At 38.6% G+C, this 27,222-nt stretch overlaps 1 protein-coding gene and 1 long non-coding RNA gene across 5 annotated transcripts in view; one reads left to right on the top strand and one right to left on the bottom strand.

Annotated features, from left to right (window-relative positions):
• The window catches only part of DTNBP1 (dystrobrevin binding protein 1), a 142,652-nt gene that overhangs the window by 66,026 nt on the left and 49,404 nt on the right, over positions 1 to 27,222 (top strand). For all 4 annotated transcript variants that reach the window (XM_032247777.1, XM_032247773.1, XM_032247774.1 and 1 more), the window contains one exon: positions 12,115 to 12,137. In XM_032247777.1, the coding sequence (XP_032103668.1) occupies positions 12,115 to 12,137 (23 nt within the window). The remainder of the gene's footprint in view (positions 1 to 12,114; positions 12,138 to 27,222) is intronic.
• LOC116529844 lies at positions 2,722 to 27,204 on the bottom strand. Its single transcript, XR_004259698.1, has 3 exons — positions 26,784 to 27,204; positions 4,006 to 4,010; positions 2,722 to 2,797 (listed from the first exon to the last, which is right to left on the bottom strand). It is a non-coding gene; the product is annotated as an uncharacterized LOC116529844 (long non-coding RNA).

Raw genomic sequence — 27,222 nt, forward strand, 5'->3', positions numbered from 1 at the left:
AAAAAAAAAAAAAAAGAAAACCTTTACAACAAAGCATAACAGATTTATTTAAGAGATTATGGCACATCTGTAGTGGTATTTGGCCAGTATATGTTCTAGAGAATAACCTGCCGGACTCCTGAGCTTCAAGAAATGACTGTTCAAACTCACCTGCCAAGAGACTGGCGAGTCAGGGAGAAGGGGAGGTGTGGCAGGAGTGTGGCCTTCAGGCCTGGCTTTGCTGAGCTGAGAATGGGTCAGAAGAAACCAACAGCACTGTTCAGGATGAAGATGGCTCTAAAACCAAAAGAGAAGATCCAGAGCACCTCCTCTGAAGGACCCACACAGAAGAGCAGTCACTGGCTTCTGCAGTTCTGCAGTAGAGGTCTGTTTGGATGCTGAATGAAAAGGGAAGCAGGAGAACTTTTCCTCAGGAAATAATTTTACAAAAAGGGAGTGGAAGCCAGGTGCGGTGGCTCACCCCTGTAATCGCAGCACAATGGGAAGGCAAGGCAGGCGGATCACAAGGTAAAGCGATTGAGACCATCCTGGCCAACATGGTGAAACCCCATCTCTACTAAAAATACAAAAATTAGTCGGGCGTGGTGGTGTGCACCTGTAGTCCTAGCTACTCGGGAGGCTGAGGCAGGAGAATCGCTTGAACCCAGAGGCGGAGATTGCAGTGAGCTGAGATCGCACCACTGCACTCGAGCCTGGTGACAGAGAGAGACTCCGCCTCAAAAAAAAAAAAAAAAGAGAGAGAGAATGGACTTCTGCATCCACTCAGGATGGAGTATCAGGGACCAGGTTTATTCTCCTCCCTGATAAAATGAAAAAACAGGCAAAATAAATGAGAGAATGTTTTTTGAGACACTGGATTTGGGGCAAAGAAGAGGTAAAAGTACCTAATAGACAGGAAACAACTGAGGTAAGCTCTGTGATTGCCTCTGCATCCTGCCTAGAGAGAGTTACCAGGGTGCTGTTCAGGGAAGTGAACCCAGGCAGAGCCTGGTAGACTCAGAGTTGAAGAGCTAAATCTGGGGAGATCAAGGCAGCTCAAGTTTATAGGACACAGTCCCAGAGAAAAGAGAGTTGCTCAAAGGGTCCCCTTGAATATTCAGCAGAGTGCTGATAATGTAAGTGAGGAAACTACCCAAGGCAGGAGAGAAAAAAGTATCCAAGAGGATGAGCTAACAGCACCTGGCACTCAAACAGTGCCTCTTCCCAATAGCCCGACTGGGAAAACTTGTAACTCCTGAGGTGTTGGGAAGTGGACTTGGTGAATTCTTGCCTCAGTAGGATGTGTAATTGGGTCTTATCTGAACACTGCTCCAGACCTGCTTAGCAAATCATAAAGCAAGCATCAGAGGGATCAAGCTGTTTCCAAGTGAATTAACTATACAACAAACAACGCTTAAGAGTATTTATAGGAATATAAAATACCTAGAACCCAACAAGATAAATCACATTGTCTGATATATAATCAAAGATTATTAGGAAAACATATTGAGGAGGATAACCAATCAATCAAAACCATTCAAAACTGACACAGTTAATAGAATTAGAAGACAAGGGCAGTAAAAATTGTTATTGTAACTGTATTCTGTTCAAAAAGTGAAGCAGAGACATGGAAAATATAAAAAAGGCTCAAACTTGTATCTCTTTTCTCCATTTTCTCCTTTTACTTCCCCCCTCCCTATTAGATGCTAGATTTTAGATGGTTCCCAGGTGGTTAATTGAAAGTAAATTGACATTTTTATTTTATTATATTTATTATAATGTAATGACATTTACTAGGCCAATGACCTCTTGAAAACAGACTGAGAGCTATGAATTTGTTGGCTTCATAAATGTGTAATCACAACTTACATTTTCTTTTAAAATTAAAACTAAGCTTATGAGTTGGCAAGGAATTGAATTTAACAAAATTTTTGCTCTAAAGTGTCTGTTAGGGAATAAATCTTGGCAGTTTCAGACTTTATGTATAGTTGTGAGAACAGATGTACGTAGAATATTTAACAGTTTATTAGATTCTTGAGTTGACAGTAAATATAGTTTAGGACTGATATTTAAGTTCTTAAAGCTTTATTTGAACAATGAGTATCTGTTTGCCATTTTAAAATAATAAATGCTTCTCTAGTTTACAAAACTCTTTTTGTTATCTCTTTCCCTCCAGTTATGTAAATGACACATTGGGGCTCATAAAGCATTTTGTTTTTAAGAGGAATGAAAATCTAAACTGTATCTTTGAAGTGGAGAGTGGTAGAGACTAAAGATTTAGCAATCTTGGGAAAAGTTTTTTGAAATTAAGCAAAGCATAATTATTATTATCCTGGGTTAAAAAACTGGTAATCCTTTTTCCAAAGTTAGATTGATTATAGGTTGTACATTATAATTTACAGAGTCTGTAATAACAATGTTTTAGAACTTACTACATTTGGAATAATGTACATTTTACATGACCCATGGTTGTGTTGGAGTTTATGTTTCATCAGTTACTGTGCTTTTCAGAGATACTGTCAAAAGTATAAAGTTTGTTATTTTGGTCTTAAGTTGAATGTGGCTAAAACCATGGTATTACCCTATGCTTTTCTCACTTTTCTGGTTCTCTTGATGAATGTGAGAGCTGGGACAGGCACAGGCATACCTGGCAGCCTACCATATCTCTGGCATCAGTGGTAAGAAAGAACCGCAGTGAAGGCAGCAACAAAAAAACACTGCTCCTCCTCTCTGCCGCAGCCCTTGTCTACCGTCTCTGGGCTGTGCTCTAGCATGGCTGAGTTAGCCCAGTTTTTTTCTATGGCTGAGAAGCAGGTCTCTTTTATTTGCCTGCCTCTTACTATTACTAATCTTTCATTCTGGCTCAGAAACAAATGGCACTGTAATTGTTTAAAAGGAATTGGAACAATTGCTACTGGAGAGAGAGTTTTTTGTTTTGTTTTGTTGTCAGACAGGGTTTTGACACCAAAACCTGTGTCAAGAGATCTTCCTGCCTCAGCCTCCCGAGTAGCTGGGATTACAGGTTTGAATTATTGTGCCCAGCTGATGCTACTGGAGAGGTTTGATACTGGATTTCAAAGAGGGACATTTTCCCCCAAAGATAGCAACATTTTCCTTCCTTTGTGGAAGTTTTGTGCCATGTTTAGGACCAGTTCTTATCCTTATAACTTATGTTGAGAAGTGCATTATTGCCATATAAAATAACACATTATTTCTTTGAGGAAGAGAAAATAGAAGTTACAATTCTTAAGGATTACTTCAGGTAGATTTGAGAATTTATTAGTTCATCCCAGTATTCTTGCTGTGCATGGGTTTTTAAAAGCTAAAAAGTATCCTTTGAAATTATTAACATTGGACTAATTTGGGGAAAGTTAAACACTATTTTACATCATAGTCACCTTTTAAGAATATTTCTTAATTAAAATAAATGGAAAAGGTACATGGCATACCACAGTTAAAATATTATCAAAAAAGGATTGCATCAACATTGTATAATTTGAAGACATTGTTAGAGAACAAATCCGTGATCCACTTTATGTATTTAACCTATGTTTCTCTTAGCTTTTTAAGTAACTGAGGTCCTTGACAAATCAATCTTTATTTACCTGACTTGATACTGTCCTCTCTTGACTTCAGCACTGGTATCCTAGATGTTCTTCTCTGCCTCAGATTCATTTTAGTTTTCTCTGTAGATGCTTTAATGCTGGTATTCGCTAGTGCTCTGGTCTTGGTTGTTGCCTCTTCTCCTTCTGCAGACCCTCTTTGGGTATGCTCTTCTACATCCTTGGCTCATCTGCCAGCCATAAGGTGATCCTTATCAAACCACTGTATCCAGTGCGGTCTCTCTTCTTACCTGCAGAACCAGTTGCCATCTACACAGCTCTTCCTGGAATTCCCAACAGCACCATGCCCAAAATTGTCTTCCACAGCAAAACCTGACCTTTTTCTGTTCTAATAAGATATCACCACTATCGATTTATCCAAGCCACAAATGTAGAAGTCATAATCTCCTCCTTCCTCTCCTACCATCTCTGCCCAGTTCTCAGTCCAGTCCAAAATTTCCTGACTCTCCTTGCCTTTCTGTCTTCACTGATCCTTTCCTGAGTTCTAGCCCATGTCTTTGTAGCCTGAGTTACACTTATAGACTCCTAATTAGTCTTCCTGTCTGTAGTCTTGTGTCCCTTCATTTATATTACTGTTAGAGTGTTCATTTTTTTTTTCCAAAATGCAGATAATGTTTCTCATTTTCAGGATAAAAACATTAAGTGATGATGGTGATGATGATAGTAATTATAATAATAGCCTTTATTGAACACTCAATGTGTACCAGACACTGCTTTAAAACTCTAAATTAACTCATAGAAGTCTCACAATGACCATTTGAATAGGGGTACTTTCTTCTCTACCAGTAAGAAAAGAGAGACTAGGGGAGATAAAACAACTTGTCAGGAGTTGGAAGTAGCAGTGCTGGGCCAGAAGCAATGTATTTCTGACTTCAGAGTCTCCTCATGTCTTTGATAATATACTGCCTCCACCCAAAGCCATCTGCTCTGTGCTTGGGTGCCATGGAGTATGAAAAGGATCATGCTTCTCTTCATGTATTGACTGCTGTGGATGACTCAGTGTGAGCATGGGCAAGCAGAGATTTTAGGGCCTGGGTCCACTTGATCAGGAATATATTTGCATGTGGGATGCATGAGTTTTAAAAAAAAAATCTGCCTTTACCTTGTCAGCTGTAAAGCAACAAGCCTGTAAGGACATACAGTTTCAAGTGGTGGGGCATGACTATAGACAGCTGATAAATGACAAACCATTGATTTGGTGATAATTAACAATGGGATGGATCTTTAAGGAATTGGCTAGCCACTAAAAATTTTGGATAAGAAAATCCATGGGCCAGGTGCTGTGGCTTATGCCTATAATCCCAGCATTTGGGGAGGTGGAGGTGAGTGAATCACGAAGTCAAGAGAGCGAGACCATCCTGGCCAACATGGTGAAACCCCATCTCTACTAAAAATACAAAAATTATAGCTAGGTGTGGTGGCACATGCCTGTAGTCCCAGCCTCTTGGGAGGCTGAGGCAGGAGAATCACTTGAACCTCGGAGGTGGAGGTTGCAGTGAGCTGAGATCACACCACTGCACTCCAGCCTGGTGACAGAGCAAGACTCCATCTCAAAAAAAAAAAAAAAAAAAAAAAAAAAATCAGTAACACAAAGTGATATTAATTTTTTAAGTAGTTTTATAATAAAAATTTTTAGCCAATTAGTTGGTATGGGCTAGTCACCAAGCACCAGTATACCAGGAAAAATAAAAGTGTTTTTTGCAGACTTGTTTTTGAAAACCACGAGATGTCTAAACCATAAGATGTCTTCAGGGGTATGTTGAGGGTTTTACCTCATGCATACATCAATGATCCTAGCTTTCAATGTTATTTTTTATTAGTTTCCTAAAAATAATGTACTTTCCCCAAGCTAGGTAAACCCAGATGTTGCCTGGAAGTTTTGGAGTAGCTCTGAGTTTAATATATCTGACTTGAATCCTATAGATTTAGTGATGTACTTAAGTAACTTTCTGTTAGGGCTGAACTTGGCCCCTGAACTGTATTTGGATGCTGAAGATGGTACACATGCAGAGCCAGAGAGCTGTGAGTTTTATTCCCAGTTCTGTCACTTATTCTCTGTGTGTCCTTCCATCCTCAAGCCTCATTTTCCTCATGTATTAAGTGAGAGTGATGATACCTACAGTTAGGTAATTGCAAGTTATAGGAGACAGGTTGTGTAAAATGCCTTGCATAATGTGGAGTATATAGTAGGGACTCAATAAATATCCTTTACCCCTGTCTCATCTTATCACTACTTGTCTCAACCTCTCTTTCTCCAGGCATGGCTTTCCATATCAGATAGATTTTCGTGTAAGACAGTTCTAGGAAAGTGATTCTTATAAGGTGGGTGGAATGTAATCCACATATAACTTAGTGCTGTGCCAACCTGCCTAGAACTTTATTATCTTTTTTGGAATCCATTTTTCTTAAATTCCAGGTCTTCTTTGTTACCGTATCCTTCAGATTCTTTCCAACTTTAAATTCCAAAATTCTGAAGTCTTATCGTCTTGTTACTTTCTAGGCTATATTTGCCCAAAATAGATATATAAAGTTTATATTAATAGCATAATAAGGATTTAATAGCATTTTTACAGTGAACTAGCTGCTTTTCAAGATGTTTTATTTTATAGATAATGTTGAAAATGTTTTGCTGGTTTTATGTAAGAATAAATGACAACAGGGATTTTTAAGGTATAGAGAGTTCTGAGAAAATTCATCCCAAGCTGGAAGAAGACCCCTCCCACCACCCACCACCAATCCCCCTCAGACTCTATTAACGGAACCCCACCAAGCCTGTAGGGAGACACATTTTCAGGTGGTACCACAGGACTGTGGACTGCCAGGAAACAACAGTTCGCTGACTTGTTGGTGATGAGTGGTAGATGCTTCTTTCTGGAGAGTGGGCTTGTGAGATCTTTCCCAGGAACAAGTAGTCACAGTAATAGGTTCTGTCCGTCAGCCATAACAAAGGGCCCCTGTTCAGGAGTGTTCTATAAAAGAGTATTGCTGATCATGCTTAAAAAAATTTCCCCTACACATATCTACATATGAAGAAAAATGTTGGGGTGCATTTTGCAGTTGGCATTTTGAATGTGGTATTTTGTGTTAGCCTTTCATCATGGATTTGTCCTAGAGAGGCAGTTTAGTATTTAGAGAGAATTTGCTTTGTCTGTGTTTATGGAGGCATTTATCCAGTAGCTTCTGTCTATTAAGTTTTCATCTTGAGTCTGAGCTACTTGATTTCTACTTACATGCACATTTAATATACTTCTTGTAACATTCCATAGACTTATTTATTAATGTGATTCTTTCTTTCATTTTCATTCTCTCTCATAACTCAATCCCTGGAGAGAAAATGATTAAACAATAGCAGTTTCACCCTTTGGAATATTATTAGCTTTTGAGTCTAGTGTTATTCTTTGAATGTTTTAGTTTCAGGGTTATGCTAAATTTTGTAAAGGCATTAGCTGAATCGAGTAAATTTTGAAATATGGTAACATTTAAAACAAGGCATTTCAATTCATTTTATTTGATCTTCTGAAAATACTATTAAATTATGGAAGTAAGAAACTCAATTTTTAGAAAATGCAGTGATGAGTTGTTTCAAATAAGATAATATTTGATCAGACTTTATCAAAAATAAAATGTAGTTACAGCAAGGGCCTCTTTGAAGAAGCAGACCTTAGTCATCCTGAGGCCTTAGTACTTGGTAATCATGATTTGCTGGGTGTCTCTTGGGTTCAACTCTGGGCACGTGTGTGATGCAGGATGGATGGAATGCAGTTTCCACACCTCAGGAACTGTGTGATGTTACTCTAGAGATGACACCTGTACAGACAGAACTACATTACGAGGCACCATGTGAGATGTATAACATTGACCGAGTTTAATGCTATGGGATTTTTGATAAAGGAGAAATTCCTGATTGGGTGTCAATGAAGTCTTCTTGGAAGAAGATGAATTTGAAGGCTGTTTTACACTAATAATTACTATTAGCTTTTTTATGCCAATAACAGAGTTTGAAGGAGAGTGACTAGAACTTAAAACTCCCGCTTACCCATGCTCTTTCATCTAGTTAACTGAGAGTGTGACTTAATGCTTGAGAGTAAAATATCTGCTATGTTCTTGATAAATGTTGCGCATCATCATCAGTTATACTGTCCTTGAAAACTCATTAGCTCAGTCCTTGCTTCTCCAGGAGGTTCTTTCCTGCCAAACCAAAATGAATGAGTGGTCCTGTCTTCTTTATTTTTAGAGTATCCCCAGCATGTCATTACCAAAGCACTGTAATCTATGACATTGATTTCTAATTATTGCTTTCCTTCTCTGTCTCCCCCATTAAAATTCCTTGAGGTTATGGAACATGTCGATCCCAAACCTAGCATTATTCCTAATGCTATTCCTAACACTACCATAGTGTCTAAGGCTTAATAAATTTTTGTTGAATGAATGATTGAACTCAACCAAAATTATATTCAATAGAAGAAAATGGATATTTATATAAGGTTGATGGCAGTGACAATGGAGAGAAATGGATTAATTCAGGATATGTTTTGAGATAGAATTGACAGGATTTATTGATTAATTGGATGGAGAATTTGGGAGACGGATGAGCCAAAACTTGAGGAGCTGGGTAATGCCATTAACTAAGATGAGGTAGATGGGAGAAGAACAGGCTGTCTTGCAAATGTTTGAGAAGCCTCCTTCACTTTTGCGTAAAGCTGTCTATCATCTGGGCAGTTGCATATGAGTCTGGAGCTCAAAGAAGAGATCAAAACAAGAAATGTAATCATGGAGCTAGTAGCATATGGATGGCATTTAAAGCTAAGGATGAAACTGGCTTGGGAGCGAATGTAAGCTGAGGAGAGAAGAGGGCTCAGCACCAAGCCTGCAGCACTCCAGCATCTTGTGGTCTGAATGGGATGGAGACAATAGCAAAAGAAACTGAGGAGGACACTAGAGAGAACTGTTTCAAGAAACTGACACAAGAACAGAAAGCCAAACACCAGATGTTCTCACTCATAGGTGTGTGTTGAACAACAAGAACACAGGGACTCAGGGAGAGGAACATCCACACACTGGGGGTAGCTGGTTGGGGGAGCGGGTAGGGGAGAGACAGTGGGGGTGGGGAGAGATAACATGGGGAGAAATGCCAGATACAGTATGCACCTAAAGTAAAATAAATAAATTAAAAAAAAAAAAAAAAAGAAACCACCAGTTGAATCAAATGCTGCTGAAGGATTAGGATGAAAACAGAATTGGTCACTAGATTTGTCAACATGATGATTGTTGGTGGCCTTGATGGTGTAGTGGGTGGTCCAGAAGCCAAATTGGAATGGGTTCAAGAGTGAATGCGAAGCGAGAGAGTAGGAATCTATGGGAGTTAAATCCTTGAGTAGGCTGAAAGGGATGGGAATCCTGTCTGCAGCTTTCAGCCTTCCTGTTTCAGCAGTTCCCAGACTGAACTCATGCATTGCCCTCCAAAATCTTTCCTTCTCGTGATCCAAACTAGAATTATCCCCATTAGCATGCTTGTCTCCTTCCTCCCCTTACCCCATTTAGTCAGAGGCCTTGGGCTGTTGAGTCTTCTTTATGATACTTTTCAAATTGGAATCCTTTATTTCATTGCCATTGCCACTTATATTGCTCTTGCCAAATATTAATTAGCTCTTCCCCACTGGTCCCCCATGGTTTCCTGAGTACTCACTGCTTTTATTCTCTCCCTTGCCAATATATCCATCCATCACAGCTAGAACATTCTTCCTAAAATACAGCTTTGCTCATGTTATTCTCCTGCTAAAAATAAAACCAAATCTTTTACCCTGGCACTGAGAACTCTCTACCTTTTTATCTGAATTACTTTCTCTTCATTCATCCTGCTGTTCTGAAGTCTGTTTCCTAAATATAACCTGCATCTTTGGCCTCCATGACCTCACAGTCACTGCTGCCTGTGACTGATGTGCCTTTCCCTGCCTTCTCTTACATTTTGTGTATTTCCAAATGCTGAATACTTCTTACAGATGGTGGAGTACACCCTAAAAATTGTGAAATTTCAAGGCTTTCAGTGCTGCTGCTTTACTTCATCAGTTCCTTAAAAGTTCCATAATTCTTTAAGCCAATTATCTGTACCACGACTACTTCAAGCAGTCATCTGTTTTAGGAACTGGGTAAAGGAATGATTTTTCTTTCTGAAGGGAAGTTTCTTGGAAATTTCGCTGACAGCTTTGGAACTGCCAGTCATGATGCTGTGTGACAGAGGATGCCCAGAAGATGCTGGGTTTGTCCTCTTCATAGCAGCAGCCAGACGGTTACAGGGTGAGCAGGATGAGTCCACAGGGAAAGCGACCTCCTCAGTTGCACACTCGCTCATTAATGTATTTAATAGAAGATGTTGGATTCCTTGTTTTTATGGTTGTTAGTATTTGGGAGTGGGAGAAGAACAATGTGTGTGAAATCATTATTCTGAGTTTCAGCTTTTTAAAACAAGGGGGCCCTTTAGAAATTCTACTCACAGTTACATGTTCTAAAAGAAGAAAATTAGAAGCTCGCTAAAGATTGTAATCATAGGAAAAAAAAGAATTACTCATTAGAATATTGAACTGAGTGTTCCGTCAGCTTTCCCCACATTGAGGAATTGCTAATGTGAGGACGTCATTAAGAAGTAAATTGAAGATATCTTTTCGAGATTCTCTTATGATATATGTTGCCTGCCTATTGTGTTTGGTTTTTATTATTGGGGTATAAAGCAGGTTTTAGGCATGTTTAGCTTGTACCTAGCTAAGCTTTTAAGACTGAAGTTGATTATTGACTGAAGGGAAACACATAGGTTTTTTTTGTTTTGTTTTGTTTTAAAGACCAAGTCTCACTCTTTCGCCCAGGATGGAGTACAGGGACACAATCTTGGCTCACTGCACCCTCTGCCTCCCAGGTTCAAGCGATTCTCCTGCCTCAGCCTTTCAAGTAGCTGGGATTATAAGCACCTGCCACCCTCCCCACCTCCCCCGCCCCGCGGCTAATTTTGGGGGTTTTTGTTGTTGTTGTTGTCTCTCTGTCACCAGTTTGGAGTGCAGTGGTGCGATCTCGGCTCACTGAACCTCCACTGCCCGGGTTCAAGTGATTCTCCTGCCTCAGCCTCCCGAGTAGCTGGGACTACAGGTGCATGCCATCATGCTCAGCTAATTTGTGTATTTTTAGTAGAGACGAGGTTTCACCATGTTGGCCAGGATGGTCTTGATCTCCTGACTTTGTGATCTGCCCGCCTCGGCCTCCCAAAATGCTACGATTACAGATGTGAACCACCACACCTGGCCTAATTTTTGTATTTTTAGTAGGGATGGGGTTTCACCATGTTGGCCAGGCTGGTCTCAAACTCCTGTCCTAAGGTGATCCACCTGCCTCAGCCTCCCAAAGTGCTGGGATTACAGGCATGAGCCGCTGAGCCTGGCCACACAGGTTTTTAAAAAAAGGGGATTGAAAATTCTTGTGTAGTTTATGAGCTGTGGTGCTGGGGAATTATTATAAGTAGATATTGTTAGGAAAAAAAGGAGTGGGATGACCATCTGATTTAAGAACCTTCACTTTGGCTGTTGCAAGAACATTATCTACTTGGCCTTTCAATAGGCAGCTTGCCATTTCTTCCTAGCAGCTGTTGAGTGTAGTCAGCTATTTTGGAACATGACGGGTATTGTAGTTAGGTGTATAGAATATTGATTTAAGAATTCAAAACATCTCTTGATTTTTAACAAAACCTAGAGCACAAGTAAAAATATTAATGTCTCATATTTTAAGTGGAATAAGAAGCCTTTACTTCCTCAAAATAACTCATTAGTACTGATAATGAGGAAAAAAATACGTAACTGCAAAATTGTGAGGGAAAACCTCAAAACAACTTGCTTTGGTTTCTTTGTCAAAAAATATTTATTTTAATCTATTTTTCCCCACTGTACATTTCCCAGAAAATTTTATGTTTTAGCATTCTTAATTAACATTGACAAAATAACAAAGCAGAAGATTCCTGGAGGTGTGGCCCTTTGTGGCAGGATGAGCTGTGGACCTCAATCCTTTGATTAGAGCTTTCCCCATTTTCTCCTTTGCTGTTGAAAGGGAAAATAACTACTTCTATTCTGGATAATTTTTAACTAATCATCTCAAAACTCCAGTATTGAATATTTATCCAGCAAGGAAAAATTGTGTTAAGTGCTTTTTATAAACTGATTCTTATATATATGAGATGGTTCAAAGCTGGCATTAAAATGCTGTCTTTGTCCTTACAATTGTTTTATTGTTTAGATTATTATTTAGATTCTGGTGGAACTTTTTTGAGCCATTAATAGAAAATAGCAGAAATAACTGAAAATAGTTGCTTTAGGCTCATTGTACTGGTCATTTCAGTAAAGTATAATTGATATATGAGGATCCAGAAGTACCACTGTGGGCATTTAAAGTATATAAAGTTTTATTATGATGAAAGAACAGTTTTCATTGGAAAGAGATTTTAAATTTGCATTTTCTTGTCTTTTTTTTTTTTCTACAGGAAGGAACTTGAAACCTTCAAAGGTAATTTTGTGTTACTTCTTCACTTTAAAGTAGTTGAGAGTTCATTGTTGTCAGATGTTCTCTCTTGATGATGATGAAAGAACTCATTTTAAAAATCAGTTTACATAAAAAAGTAAAACTTTGCTTAATATTGTTTTTGTAAGTTTTGTTTAATTTGTTTTGTGGTTTTGATGTTCTTTCTAGCACTTGTACCAAGTGAGAGTTTCTGCTAACGACCTTTATAAGTGGTATGTTAGGAAGGTGCAGTGCTAACTTTGAGGTTGTTGAGAATCATAGTTTAAGAAGATTCTAGTTTCTCTTGTGCAGTCTGGGCCACGTGGAAAAGGAGTGGTGACAAAGATCAAAAAGTGCCTCTGCAATTGACCTTACAGTCACTCGAACTTCTTGAGAGGTCTTCAGTGCTGGGTCTGGCTCTGCTGCTGTCTTAGATTTTGGATGAGCCTCTTACCTTTTCCAGCACAGTTTCTCTCTCCATTCGTAAAATTAGAGGCTTAGATGAATTAGACTCTTGAGATTCCAAAAGCACCCAGGATTACTTTTTACTTTTAGGGAATGTTTGAAGGAGGGACCCTGGACAATAATTCTTGGTCATATTGACTCTTACTGGTCATGGAGAAACACTAGTGAAAAACACAAACTTTCCAGTAGCTCAAGGTCCTTCCAGTTTGCTATTTTTCAATTACTCATGAGCAATTAAGTAAGTAGAAATCGTATTCTACAGAGACTCAGGTCCATAACCAAAAAAACCTCTTTGAATCACTTATTAAATCACTTCTGATTTAGTTGTTTTATGTTTATTATACTTCACATATAAACCAGCATTATCCTTTAGATTTACTGAATGATTAAATATTTTCAAGAGTATCATTTGTGGTTGAATTGTTTATGTGTCTGATCTGTTTGGATTTAGAAAAAATGATGAATTCTCAAGATAGAAGATTTAAAGGCTAATTTCTCCTATAGCTATTATTGAACAGCCTTGTTTTGGCTGGATTTCTGTTTGATCTGCTACAGCTATAGTAAATGATTAAGCTCATGGCCAGTGTTTTGAAGGTAATGTTAAATGACCATGTGATATAATGTGTTGCCATGGCTGTCATTGTTCTTATTCAATTTGTAAACCATTACTTGTGTACATTTTTTTTAATCAGTGGTTTAAAATAAGATTTGAAATCCTTATAAAATGCTTTTTCTTTCTCATTCTTTTGGTTGACTAGTTTAATATCTTATATAATAGGAAGGGATGGAAAAACACAGTCACGTTAATATTAAAAGACAGGCAGGGACACAGATTATGTAAAATGTCAGTTTTACTTGCATCTCAGTGCAGTGGCATACTTTTTTAGTATGACAATATTCAGAGAAAAAGAAGAGAATAGCAGTTTGCAAAAGGTTAGGTAGTGTTGTATATTACCCAATAGAATCATTCAATTTAGGCTGAAATATCTTGTTTATACACACGTTCCTAATTATGTGCAAATACAACAATCAGATCCACCCACAGGCCAATTAAAAATCTCAAATGTGAACAAACCCTAAATTGAATGTTGCATTATATCTAGATTTTTAGTGTCAATGTTCATTCAAAATAGTTTTTTCGTTTTGTTAATTAATTTATGTATATGTTATTTTATTTTTTTGAGACAGAGTCTCACTCTGTCACCCAAGCTGGAGTGCAGTGGCCTGATCTTGGCTCACTGCAACCTCCGCCTCTCGGGTTCAAGAGAGTCTCCTGCCTCAGCCTCCTGAGTAGCTGGAATTACAGGTACACAATACCACACCTGGCTTATTTTTGTATTTTTAGTAGAGACAGGGTTTCACCATGTTGGTGGTCAGGGTTGTCTTGAACTCCTGACCTCTTGATTCTCCTACCTTGGCCTCCCAAAGTGCTGGGATAACAGGTATGAGCCACCGTGCCTGGCCATGTTTTGCTGATATTTTAAAAACATGGCCCAGGCATGGTGGCCCATGCCTGTAATCCCAGCACTTTGGGAGGCGGAGGGGGGCAGAGCACCGGAGGTTAGGAGTTCGAGACCAGGCTGATCAACATGTTGAAACCCCGTCTCTACTAAAAATTCAAAAGTTAGCCAGGTGCAGTGGTACACGCAGCTACTTGGGAGGCTGAGGCAGGAGAATCACTTGAACCCAGGAGGTGGAGGTTGCAGTGAGCCAAGATCACAGCACCGCACTCCAGCCTGAGCCACAGAGTAAAACTCTGTCTCAAAAAAAAAAAAGAGTACCCTATAAGAAGAAAAACAGAAATTTAATGGCTCTTCCAAAGTGTTAGTAGAGAAAAAAAATATTTAAAAATATTATTTTTTGAATATTGCCTTTGTCCTTTTCAGGTTGCAGGAAAATAAAAGGGGTTACTTCCTCCAATTGCTTATTCAACTTATATTTAGAAGCTCTTTTCTAAATTGGGGGAATACTAACTGTTGAGAACCAAAATACAAAATTAGTAACCCTCCAAGTTAGTAATATAGGTAAGTATCATCCACCAAGTTCTGGATTCTCCCTTTTGTACTCCATTGAGGTTGATGAGAGTAAGTTCACCTTACTTCTGCCGCATATGGCCAATCTCTACAATATTATTAAAACTAGTTGCTGTTCTTGTTTTAATGTTTGCAGTAGGAAATTTTTCTGTGTTCCCCAAATACTGCATTCATTTAAACTTTTTAGTGACAGTCACTCAAATATTAGACAACAGAAAAAAGGAGGATAGGGTCATAAAAGTCCTAATTTCATATTTTTAGTGTGGAAGGAATTCCATTATTGTAAGCACATGTAGAGCACAGAAGCTTTCACAGTCTTTAAAGACATAGGATATTCAAGGCTTAGCTCTGGAAAGCAGAGAGCAGTGGATGAGGCAGGACCAGAGTGGTCAGAGAAACAGGAAGACCAAGGCAATGTAGTGATTAAAAAAACTACAGAGGAGAGAGTTTAAAGGAGGAAAAGTGGTTACCCATGATATAAATAATGCAGAGAAGTTGAGCCAAATGGGGAGAGCCTATTGGATTTGTCAATGAACAGGTCATTGGTGACCCAAAAGAGCTGTTTGTAAAGGGTGAATCCGAATTGAAAATCAGAAGCGTATGAATAGGCTGGGCACGGTGGCTTATGTTTGTAATCCCAACACTTTGGGAGGCTGTGGCAGGCAGATCACTGGAGATCAGGCATTGGAGAACAGCCTGGCTAACCTGACAAAACCCCATCTCTACTAGAAATACCAAAAAAATTAGCCCAGCGTGGTGTGGGGGCGCCTATAGACCCAGCAACTTGGGAGGCTGGGGCATGAGAATTGCTTGAACCCAAGAGGCAGAGGTTGCAGTGAGCCGAGATTGCATCACTACACTCCAGCTCGGGCAACAGAGTGAGACTCTGTCTCTAAAAAAAGAAGTATATGAGTAGTTAGGAAATCAAGGTGACAGAAACTAACGTTCAGTCATGAATGGATAGAAATAAATGAAAATGCAACAAGATAGGATCAGGGTCAAAGTCAGGGGTGGTGTAGTTGAAAATACAGAAGGAGTCATTATGATATTAAAGAAAATGGAAATAAATGGCATCCAGATAGGTTATCCTTGGAAGGTATCCAGGGACATCTCTTTTCCTGAGACCTTAGAGAAGGAAAAGATGGCTGATAATATAGGAAAAAGTTGACATGGAAGGATGAAATAATTTTTTAAGAATTCACATAAGGAATGATAATCTGAAGTTTTCAGGGCTAGGCTCAGAAGCAGAAATAAACACCAAAGCAAATATGCTTTGGTTAACACAGAGTTGGAAATAGGAAGACATATAAGATGGGCCAGGAGGGCATGGTAACCATGGATGCTAGTGAGAGCATGATTGAAATGATTGGCTGTGGCGTTCAGACTGGAGAAGAGAGGCCTGACCAGACCAGCAGAATAAGCAGGCCGGGTGGCACAGGTGAGGTACCCCTTAAAGCGGAACAACACTTTTAGTGGTTGAGGTGGATCTTGTGGTCTAAGAAGGGACTTCAGTTTGAAATCTTAAAATGGGAGCAATTCCCAGTGATGATGATGGCTAAATTTGAGTAAAAATAGAAGTTATCAAGTCAAAGAGGTCATCTGACTTGGAGAATTCTGAGGCTGTGGGGAGTCTGACTTGTTTGGATGACTCATGGATGTGGCTTATGCATATTACTGGCTTGGCAGCCCTTAGCGTGTTACAAATAGAGGTGATGATATTAGATGGTAAACTTCAGCAGAGTTTGTTGGTTCACTTAAAGAGTTGGCTTAACATGTGAGACAAAACTGCTGCCATTAAACAATATTTAAGTGACTCAGGTTGGATGATGTTACTGCCCTTTGTCCTCAAGGAGCTAAAGGACTGGGGAAAGCTTATAGGTTAGAAAGGCAAATATATAATTGGAATACAATATAGAAATAAGCACACTAGGGTGGGAATAACCAACCAGAGAGAGGACATGTCACTTGAGCTGAATGACAAGTGCTCACTGGGTTGGAAAGGATAATAAAGACATTCCAGGAAGAGGAAAGAACAGTTGTAAAGATGCAGGTATGTTTATTTTATTTCAAGAAAACAAGTTAAAATTTAATTTATTTATTGAAGGAGCCACAAATAATTTGCCGTGGCTGAAGCATATGGTGCGTGGGGTGAAGTGATGAGGGTCGAAGTTGGACAGAGAGGCATGAAACAACTGGTACCCAGCCTTGAATGCCATGTACAGGAACTTGGACATTTCCCTTTAGGCCAGTGGTCTTCAAAGAGGAATGTGGGCATGCAAAACATGAGGAGCAGAGAGGAAACTGGAATTTTTATTTGTTTTTTATGTCATCCTTTTAAATGTCAATTTTGTGTATGTTATGTAATAAATTAGAACAGGAATTCATGTGTATGATATGTGAATATACACATTTGGGGGTACATGTTAAACATTTTTGCTTGTGGCAGGGGTGTATGATCAAAAAGAGCTGAGAAGTTACCGTTGTAGCTGATAGAGTCTGGATAGGGAGTGGGATATCCTTGAGGGTTTCAATCAAGGTAGAAGAATCAGATTTGCATTTTAAAGCAAGTTTTCTGTAATCAAATAGGAGATAGGTTAGAGAAGAGCAGGTCTAGACTAAGAGATCAGTTGGGAAACGATAGATTTGAATTCAGGCAGTGCTAGAATAGAGAGAAAGACACAGATTCAAGAAACTGAGTAGGGACAGGGGCGCTGGCTTGTGACTGTAATCCCAGCACTTCAGGAGGCGAAGGCGGCTGATCACAAGACCAGGAGATTGAGACCATCCTGGCTAACACATTGAAACCTGGCTCTACGACAAATGCAAAAAAAAATTAGCTGGGCATGGTGGCATGTGTCTGTAGTCCCAGCTACCCGGGAGGCTGAGGCAGGAGAATCACTTGAACCCCGGAGGCAGAGGTTGCAGTGAGCCGAGATCGTGCTACTGAACTCCAGCCTTCCAGCCTGGGTGACAGAGACTCCATCCCGCACTCCAAAAAAAAAAAAAGAAAGAAAGAAAGAAGGAAACTGAGTAGAATAAAAAATCAGTAAATTATTTCTTTTTATTGCTGAATTAATATTTCATTGTATGAATATACCCCATTTTGTTTAGCCACTCACCACCTGATGGCCATTTGGATTGTTTCTGGGTTTTGCCTATTGTGAATAATGCTGCCTTAAACTTTCTTATGCAAGTCTTTGTGTTGACATATGTTTTTATTTATCTTGAGTATATAGCTAAGACTAGAATTTCTGGATCCTATGACAAGTTTGTGTTTAACTTTCTGAGAAACTGCTAAACTGTTTTACAGAAATGGCTGTACCATTTTACGTTCCTGTCAGCAGTGTGTGAGGGCTGCAGTTTCTCCTTATCCTTGGCAACACTAGTTAGCTCTTACGTTTAGGTCTGTGATCTATTTTCAGTTAAGCCTTGTGTTTGTGCTAGTTAAAAGTCCACCTTCATTTTTTTTTTTACATATCGATATCCAGTTATCACGAGACCATTTTTTTTTTGGCAGACCTTGGGGCTCTAGGCTGCACTGTGCCCCAAGTCTCCCTCACAAGCCTCAGAACTATTTTGTGATTCCCCATTGAATTGCTTTGCCACCTTTGTAGAAACCAGTGATCATAATGTAAGAGTTTATTTCTGAACGCTCAACTTTGTTCCTTATTGCCAGTGCCACACTGCGTTGACTGCTGTAGCTTCGTAGTAAAACTGAAATTGGGAGGTCTAAGTCCTCCAACCTAGTTCTTTTTAAAATTGGTATGGCTATTTAAGGTCCTTTGTCTTTTCATTTAAATTTTAGGATCATTTTGGCAATTTTAACAGAGAAAATAACCTACTGAGACTTTAATAGGGATGGTTGTGTTGCATGTATAGATCAATTTGGGGAAAATTGTCATCTTAATGATACTGAGTCTTTCCATCCATGAACATAGAATGTACCCCTATTTAAGTCATCTTCAGTTCTTCTAAGCAGTTTTGTTGTTTTCAATATATGAGTCTTCTTTTGTTAAATTTACTCCTTAATATTTCATTCTTACTGAGTGAATTTCATCGTGAGCATGTTAAATTTTCAGTATCTATAAGACGTTATAGGTTGAAGTGTCCAATGGGCTATTAAACCTCAGGAGAAAGAGCTGTGCTTGATTTGAGAATACCCAGCATGTAGGTGGGAATGGAAGCCTGGGGTTGGATGAAGTTACCCATGGAGAACAGGGCAGAATGAAAAAAAGATGACAATGCATAAAAATCTAGGAAGCACGATTCACCAGACAGTTACAAGAAGAGGGCTAGCTGCCCATAGTGGAGGCCTAGAGGCAAAGGGGAAATTGCAGTAAGGAGAACATTTCAAGGACATGTCAAGAAGCGATGTCATATTGTTGTGGAGAAGACAAACTGAAATATTGCCTGAGAGCTAACTGATGATCTTAATGAGGACACTGTCAGCAGCATGGGTTTGTGTATGTGAGGGCTGGGGGTGGAAACCAGATGGCAGAGGATTGGAATGGGTGGACTGTCCTGCCGTATTCACCATTGTGACCCAGGTGCTTGGCGCTTTGATGCTTACTACATATTTAAATGAATGAGGAAGTAGAAACAATGCTTTCAAAAGCTAAGGCTAAAGGATGGAAAGAAGAGTAGTTAGAGGAGAGAGTTAGGTTGAAGGGAGGATTTTTTTTTTTTTTTAATTTTGGGAGGAAGTTGAGTATATGTATATGAAAAGGGAACAAAAGCTGTAGAGAGGGAGAGGTTGAAGATACAGTGAGAGTGGCTGATTGATGGAGCTGTGATTCAGAGGGGACCAGCAGGAGTGGGATTTAGACCATACTGTTTTGAAAAAGGAAAAGATTGGGGAGAAGTATTTGTAACTATGGAATTGATGATTTAAGATACTTATTAAAAATGTATAGCACATTCCAAGCCACTGATTAGTGTTGCTGAATTTGAAAGAACCTTTAGGCTAATGCTACATTAAAAATGAGGTGGGGGAACATTGTAGATGCCTTATGTGTTATGAAATGAACTATATTTTTAATTTTTATGTTACTACTTTCAAACAGCAAGATTTCATCTCTCTTTTGGTGTGTTACTAAAGCATCTTTGTACCTAGATGACAAATTCAGATGGATTTAGTATATTTTCAGCCTTTCCTCCCCTCCATTTTGAGCTGCATTTGGTATGGTCCCAGACCGGTGCGTACATCTTTGTACACTAGAGCCCCTGAGAGCTTGCATTTTGCTTTTATAGAGGCAGTAGATTCCAATGTGTGTCTGCTTAAGCCATCAGCAAAAAACTAACAGGTTTACTAAAATTTCTTTGGAAAAACCTGCTTCTGGCTTCAGCCTCACTTCCTTTGTTCTACATCCCAGAAGATGCACGTGAGGGCAGCTGCCTGGTAACTGGAGGCTTCACTTGACCAGCACTGAGCTTCTGTTCAGTCATTCAGGTCTCACATCCATGTCATCTCCAGGACTCACCGAAAATAGTCAGAGGAATCCCTGTAGGTGGAACTTTATTTTATGTTTTTCCTTTGCTGCTTTCCTTTGAAATGTTTACTTCCATGCTTGGATACATGGCTGTATTTGCATGGTATGCAGATGATATATTATTTAAAAGCAGAAATTAAATTTCAACTTGGCTTGAACCTACAAGGAGTACATTTTTATGAGAGCATTATTAGTTTCTTTCTATTACCAACAAGTAATAATTACTAAATTAATACCTAAAATAAGTTTAAAATGTTGCATGGAAATGTAGGACTTTTTTTTTTTATACAGTGTGTGTCTTCTCATGCCTCAGGTGAAATTCATCAAACTGACATTTTTCAGTGAAGCAATATTTATATTAAAAGATAAATATAAAATACCAGGAAATATGCTAGTTATTTGAATAATGAGTCCAGTGCTGCTCCATAAAACTAATTCAGCATCTCTTGCTGCTAGTATGTTCATTTTTCAAGAGGCAGTTAATAGAGTTAAATATGTGAGCCATATCCAAAGACAGTATAAAGTTAAAATTCATTCTATATTACTATATAGGTTCATCTAAAATGGCTGATTTTCAATATGGATTTTGAAAAATGTCATAATGCTTCATACAGGTTGAGCATATATTATTTTCATAATTTTATAGAACTTTAGTGTATTCCTTATTAGCCAGAGGCTGTGGTTTTAACGACATCTCTGTATGGTATTTATGTATATATTACTACATATACAAGGATATTGAAGTTGTGGAACTTACTGCAAAAATACCTGAAAAATTGTGCATTTTTTGTTGAGTAATTTATTGTCCTATCCATGGGGGTAACTAAGGAATAATTTTTAATAGTTATGCATTTTTTAAAACTTCCTGTTATTGCTTTAAGTTGGCATACATTATGGCTTATTATATACATCATGCCTTGTCTGGTAGAAGCCACTTCTCTTTAAATGAAAAAAAAAAAAAAAAAATGAAGTGCATGTTGTCTCTAATCTATCAGTGTTACTCTGTTTTTAATATTACAAATTTTAATAAGGTATATCAAACTTAAATTAAGAGAAAAGTTCCTTCTTTGTGTCCCTAGCTCATGTCTGTATGTGTAGAACATAGCAAAACCCTTCAAGCTTAGACATATTAACAGAAATAAAATGATAGCTCAGGAATTCATCATAAAATTGGAGCATTAATAGAATCAGATTCTAACTAGAGGTTTTACCACATTCTTGTTCATTAAGTGTTCAGGAAAAAACTTGTCAGTGAGAACTTTGGCATTTATTTTTAAAGTATTTACTTATAGGGAATGTATAATAAATGATATATTTTCTCTTCTCTCAGTCATTATCTTAAATAGTGCTTCTAAGAGTAAAGATCTGCATATAGGTATAATCTGATATTCAGTGTTACTGTTTTAAATTATTCATCTAAGGAATTACTCATTGAAAATCTTGATTAAATACTGGCAAGATTTTTGAGGTATCTGCTCATCTTTTTCTCATATGTCAATATATGTAAGTGTATATTCATTTTTTTAAAAGCTGGTTTATATTTATGTAACAGTATTTAAAGTTAGTATCTATGTCCTATAATACCAAAATATTTATATCCTGTCTGTTAATTTTAGCTCTAAGTTTATTTGTAAGACGTAGTTGATTCTTTGTTCTAATACCCTGTCTTAAGTTGTCATGCTGGGCATGACCTGAAACTCTCTAAGACGATGTTCTATATTGAAGGGGAACTGGCACTTTAACAGCATGCTTAGGTATTAAACTACATAAAAATAGAGCATCAAGATTGGGGTTGTGATGCTTAAATGTTACCTTTCTGGGATTTCTTGTAATGATTATAAACCACCATTGTATGATTAATAATTATAGCAATAGAGTATTTTAGAAGTGAATCAGGACAACATTTTGTTGTCTATCATATATGTTTGGTATCATGTATAAATACAGCTATTCTATTTTATTACCTTTTTGCTGGAACATGGTATAACTTGACAGCCAAAATTATACCTTTCAGAAAACTAAATTTTAAAACCACAAAAAAGAAGTCTTTGAAAATTTTAGCTGTCAGGCTTAAAAAGAGACTGTCGAATTCATATGGAGCTTCATGATTTTGTCTAAGCTTTTTAGAGGTTTGTGCTGGAAAACAACCTGTGGGATCTTGTAGCTCTGCTGATAAGACTGTTGAAGGCAACTGATGAAGTTTGTACTTTCTCAGAAGATTGGTAGTTGCCTGATGGTTTTTATAAACTTCTAGAGCAGGGGAGAAGTCAAATGGTCAACCAAGCTGAGAAACTCTCACTCCTACTTAAATATTCATCTGGCTTTCCTTGCAAAGGTATGCCCATATTATTAATATAAATATATGGGTGGGAAGCAGTGGCTCACACCTGTAATCCCAGCACTTTGGAAGGCCAAGGCAGGAGGATTGCTTGAGGCCAGGAGTTTGAGACCAGCCTGGGGTAACATAGTGAGACCCCCCGACCTCTACAAAAAAATTTTAAAATTAGCCAGGCATGGTGGCATGCACCTGTAACCCTACTTACTTGAGAGGCTGAAGTGGAAGGATCACTTGAGGCTCAGGAGTTTGAGGCTGCAGTGAGCTATGATGGCGCCACTGCATTCCACCCTAGGCAGCAGAGCAAGACCCTGTCTCTAAAATAAAATTCAATGAATAAGCTTATAAAATTTGGCTAATTTGTTTTTATTTGAGAAAGAAAATGGTGTTTAAGATAGGGGAAATAACTAAAGAAGCATTGGAATAATATTGAACTACTTAATTTCCTTTTGTATTCTTAAGAATCATTTACAGTTTTGTATAAAACAACAAAGAGTAGCATAGAATACTTACTAATATGCTGTTCACTTTCAGGTCTCTAATTCCGTTCCAGTTTTGAAAACTGATGAAATAAATACTATGATAGATAAAATGGAACTGAACACCTTTTCTGCCAGTCAGCTCATATTTAACCACAATGTCCAGATCTATTTAACATGAAAGTGCCTCTAGTCTTTATTTTTTAAAATAACTGTAAAAGCAGTGCGTCCCCATTGAAGACAAAATTGAAAAAGCTACTGGGGAAAAAAATTGAACCATTAGTCTGAAATAGCCTCAGACATTTTGAGGTTTATATACATACGCATAAACATACACATATATAGACATATCCAAAATTGGAATAACATATAAACATTTTGTTTCCTGTTTTTTTCCCATTATGAAATGAGCATTGCCTCATGTCATACTGTTTTCATATTGTTGGAAATTTAGGAAAATTAGTTTTATGCTAATTAGAACTTGTGCTATAATAAGCATTAGTGTAAGTACATAGTTTGTTGGGACCACAAATTTTTACAGCCTAAGGGTATTACATTTTTTAAGCTTTTGGGTGTGTATTGACCGTTAGCTTTTTAGAAGGGTTGTGCCAGTTTACACTTTCATTAGCAATGTCTGTAACTGTATCTGTTTCATGGACCCTCACCTGAGTATTTTTTTTTCTTGTCTTTACTAACGTGATAGCAAAAATAAAATTTGATTAATGTTTGAGGCGTGGCGGTGAGGTAAAATGTGATTTCTCAGCTTTTTTTTGTTGTTATGAACTGTTTTTGCTTCTGGCTGCTTTCATTTGCAGTTTTAGTGTACTTGTAGATTTGAATGAAGGTGTTATATATTAAGGGTTTCAAATTGTCATATTTATTACAGATATTTATCTTCAACTAATTATTTGCCTTTTAATTTTGCATGCTTTTTTATTACACACAGAAGTTTAATATTTTTTACTCAAATGAATTGTTTTGCTTTTATTATTTTAAATGGACACATAATTGTACATAATTGTGTGGTACAGTGTAATGTTTTGATACATATATATATGTGTAATTATTAAATCAGGGTAATTAGCATATCTATCTCCTCAGACATTTCTTTCCTTTGAGAACATTCAAAATACACTCTTACAGCTATTTGAAAATATACAGTAAATTATTATAGTCACCCTACAGTGCTATAGAACACCAGAACTTATTCCTCCTCTCTGTAATTTTGTATTTGTTAACCAATATCTGGCTAACCCTCCATTCCCAGCCTCTAGTAACCACATTCTACTCTCTACTTCTATCCAGTCAAGTTTTTTAGCTTCCACATATGAGTGAGAATATGCAATACTTGTCTTTCTATGCCTGGCTTTTTTCACTTAACATAATATCCTACAGGCTCATTCATGTTGCTGAAAATGTTAGGATTTCATTCTTTTTTTATGGCTCAATACTATTCCATTGTGTATACATGCCACATTTTCTTGATCCATTCGTCTGTTGATGGACATTTAGTTGAGTCCATATCTTGCTATTGTAAATAGTACTGCAATAAATATGGGAGTGCAGATATCTCTTGAGAATACTGATTTTCTTTTCTTTGGATAAATATCCAGTAGTGGGATTGCTGAATCATGTGGTAGTTCTATCTTTAGTTTTTTGGGGGAAGCTGCATACTGTTTTGCATAACTACTGAGCTAATTTACACTCCTACCAACAGTGTCTAGGAATTCCCCTTTTTCCACATCCTTACCAACACTTACCTTTTGTCTTTTTTATAATAGCCTTTCTGACTGGGATGAAATGATATCTCACTGTGATTTTGATTTGCATTTCCCTGATGATTAGTGATGTTGAGCATTTTTTTCATACATCTTTTGGGCATCAAATGAATATTTTTAAATAATGTTTTCCATTGCTCTTTTGCGTGGAAGATTCTGTCCCAGTCCTAAGAAATAAATATTAGCTTGTCATTTCTTCCAGTTTTTATTCTAGTTTACTTTTTACTTATTACTTTAACTCTATTTAATCTATAACTTACTTTGATTTACAGCGTGAAATGACCACTCAATATTTTGACATATAAGTAATTAATTTTTCTAGTACTATGGAATAATCCCTTACTTTTCTCTCCCACTGTTGCTAGGAAAATATAAATGGTTAAACTCCATTCTGCCCACGTGGTGTATGCCCCTGAGCAGCTGAATGTAGCTAGAAAAAAACATACATCCTTTCCTGAGTTCTCACGTCACATGTTGTCCACGATTCACTAGAAAGCCTTGAGTCAGGGTGGCAATCGTAGTAGATTCCCCTCTGCGCACTAGGAGAATGCTCTTTTCTCAAACTGTGATACCCCTCACTGATCCTGTTCCTAATTGTTTTCCTCTGATTTCACTGAGGAACTAGAAGCAGTCAGAAGAGAAGGGCTCTGTGCTCCCTCCACTAACACCCCCTCCTCCCAGTGTTGGCTTGCTCTGGCTTCCTCCCTGGCCAGTGGACTGTCCCTGCTTCCATAGCAAGCCCCTCTGTGTAGGCACTGGATTCCTGTCTTCTCTCCTACTTCGGGGCTTTGCCCTGGCAGTGTTGTCCTCTCTCTCCTGCACCATCAGTGCTCACCTCTCTGCAGAATCGTTCCAGCAGTTACTTGTACTGTCCACATACTTCACTATTCTTTTTCTTAATCCCTTTTGCCTGCAAAAGTAAACACACAACTAATAAAACTGTCATTACCACCCTAAATTATCTTGACTATAATATCTTGGAAAACTGCACTTGAGGATTAAGTCCAAGCTTTTTACCTTCCCACCTGAGATGTTGAAGTGCCTCTGGGCTTAATCCTTGAGCCTTTTTTCTCCTCCAGTCTCATTCAGTCCCAAGGCTTTAAACACCACTCCATGCTATGGTTCCAGTCCTGACCTCCCCTAAGTTCTACACTGGTTTATCCGACTCCGCTGGAGAGGCCTATGATGGTGCTCACAGGCATCTTAGACTCAATCTGTCAAAACCTGCAGTTTTGAGTCTCATTCTCAGTTCCTGGCCCTTCTGTCTTTTCCATTTTATTAGATGATATCACTGTTCATCCCCAGGCTTGGGCTCTGAGAGACATCAACAAAAATGCTGTTTGAGGCTTCTCTTGCCTTACGTAAGTCCAGTTCACCCGTAAATCCAGCCAGCGCTGCCTGCAAACTGCCTCTCACCATTTCTTCTTGTCTCCCCTTCTATTGCCTACCTCCGACACCGTTGTGTCTCTTCTGGGCTGCCTTGGGGGCCTCCTCCCTGGGCTTCCTGCCTGTGTACTCATGCTCCAGAGATAGTATCACCTCCTCGCACCAAACTCTCTGTGTCCTGCCGTCTCACATGGAATGCCGTCCGAGTGCTGGCTGGCGAGGCCCTGCAGGGCCCAGCCCTTTGCTCCCTCTCTGGCCTTGGCTCCTCCGCTGCAGCCCTTCAGGTATCTTGCTCCCTCCAACAGGCCCATAGGTCCCACCAGGCCTCCCACTTTCCCACGCCTGTCCTGCTCTTCCTCCAGGTCATGACTTGGCGTGTTCCCTTCTGCTGCCTTCTCAAGGCTCCCCACATTTTATGTTGAATATCATTTTCTCTCTCTTTTTACCTGGCTTTATTTTATTTGTGACCTGGATCCTCTTTTTTTTTGTCTAAAATGTAAACCTTACATACACTTATCTGGATTTTCTCTGCTCTGTCTGTTGGGCCTAGACTAGTGATTGGCACAGTGCCCAATAAATGTCCAGGTGGATGGAGTTCTATGACAGAATTGTATCTCTTTGCATTCTTCCAGTGGCTCTCCAGTTCTTGCAGTGGTGTCTCCTAAACATCAGTCATTTGAGCTTAACTTTCACAATTTTTTTTTAAGGCAGAGTCTTGCTCTGTTGTTTTGTCTGGAATGTGGTGATATGATTATGGCTCACTGCAACCTCCGCCTCCTGGGCTCAAGCAATTCTTGTGCGGCATCCTCCTCACTAGCAAGGATTACATGCACACACCACCTTGCCAGCTAATTTTTAGTACAGACAGGGTTTTTGCCACTTTGGCCAGGCTGGTCTCAAGCATCTGGCGTTAAGTAATCAGCCCACATTAGCCTCCCAAAGTGCTAGGATTACAGGCATGAGCCACGGCTATCAGCCTAAAATACATTTATTATTATAAATGGAAAACCAATATTACTTGACATGAATAGAAGTTAATTGCAACTCTAGGCTGGGCACGGTGGCTCATGCCTGTAATCCCAGGACTTTGGGAGGCCACATCGGGTGGATCACCTGAGCTCAGGAG

The sequence above is a fragment of the Sapajus apella genome, unplaced genomic scaffold, assembly GCF_009761245.1.
Source record: "Sapajus apella isolate SASKATOON/1434 unplaced genomic scaffold, GSC_monkey_1.0 scaffold63, whole genome shotgun sequence".
In the NCBI taxonomy this organism is placed as follows: Eukaryota; Metazoa; Chordata; class Mammalia; order Primates; family Cebidae; genus Sapajus; species Sapajus apella.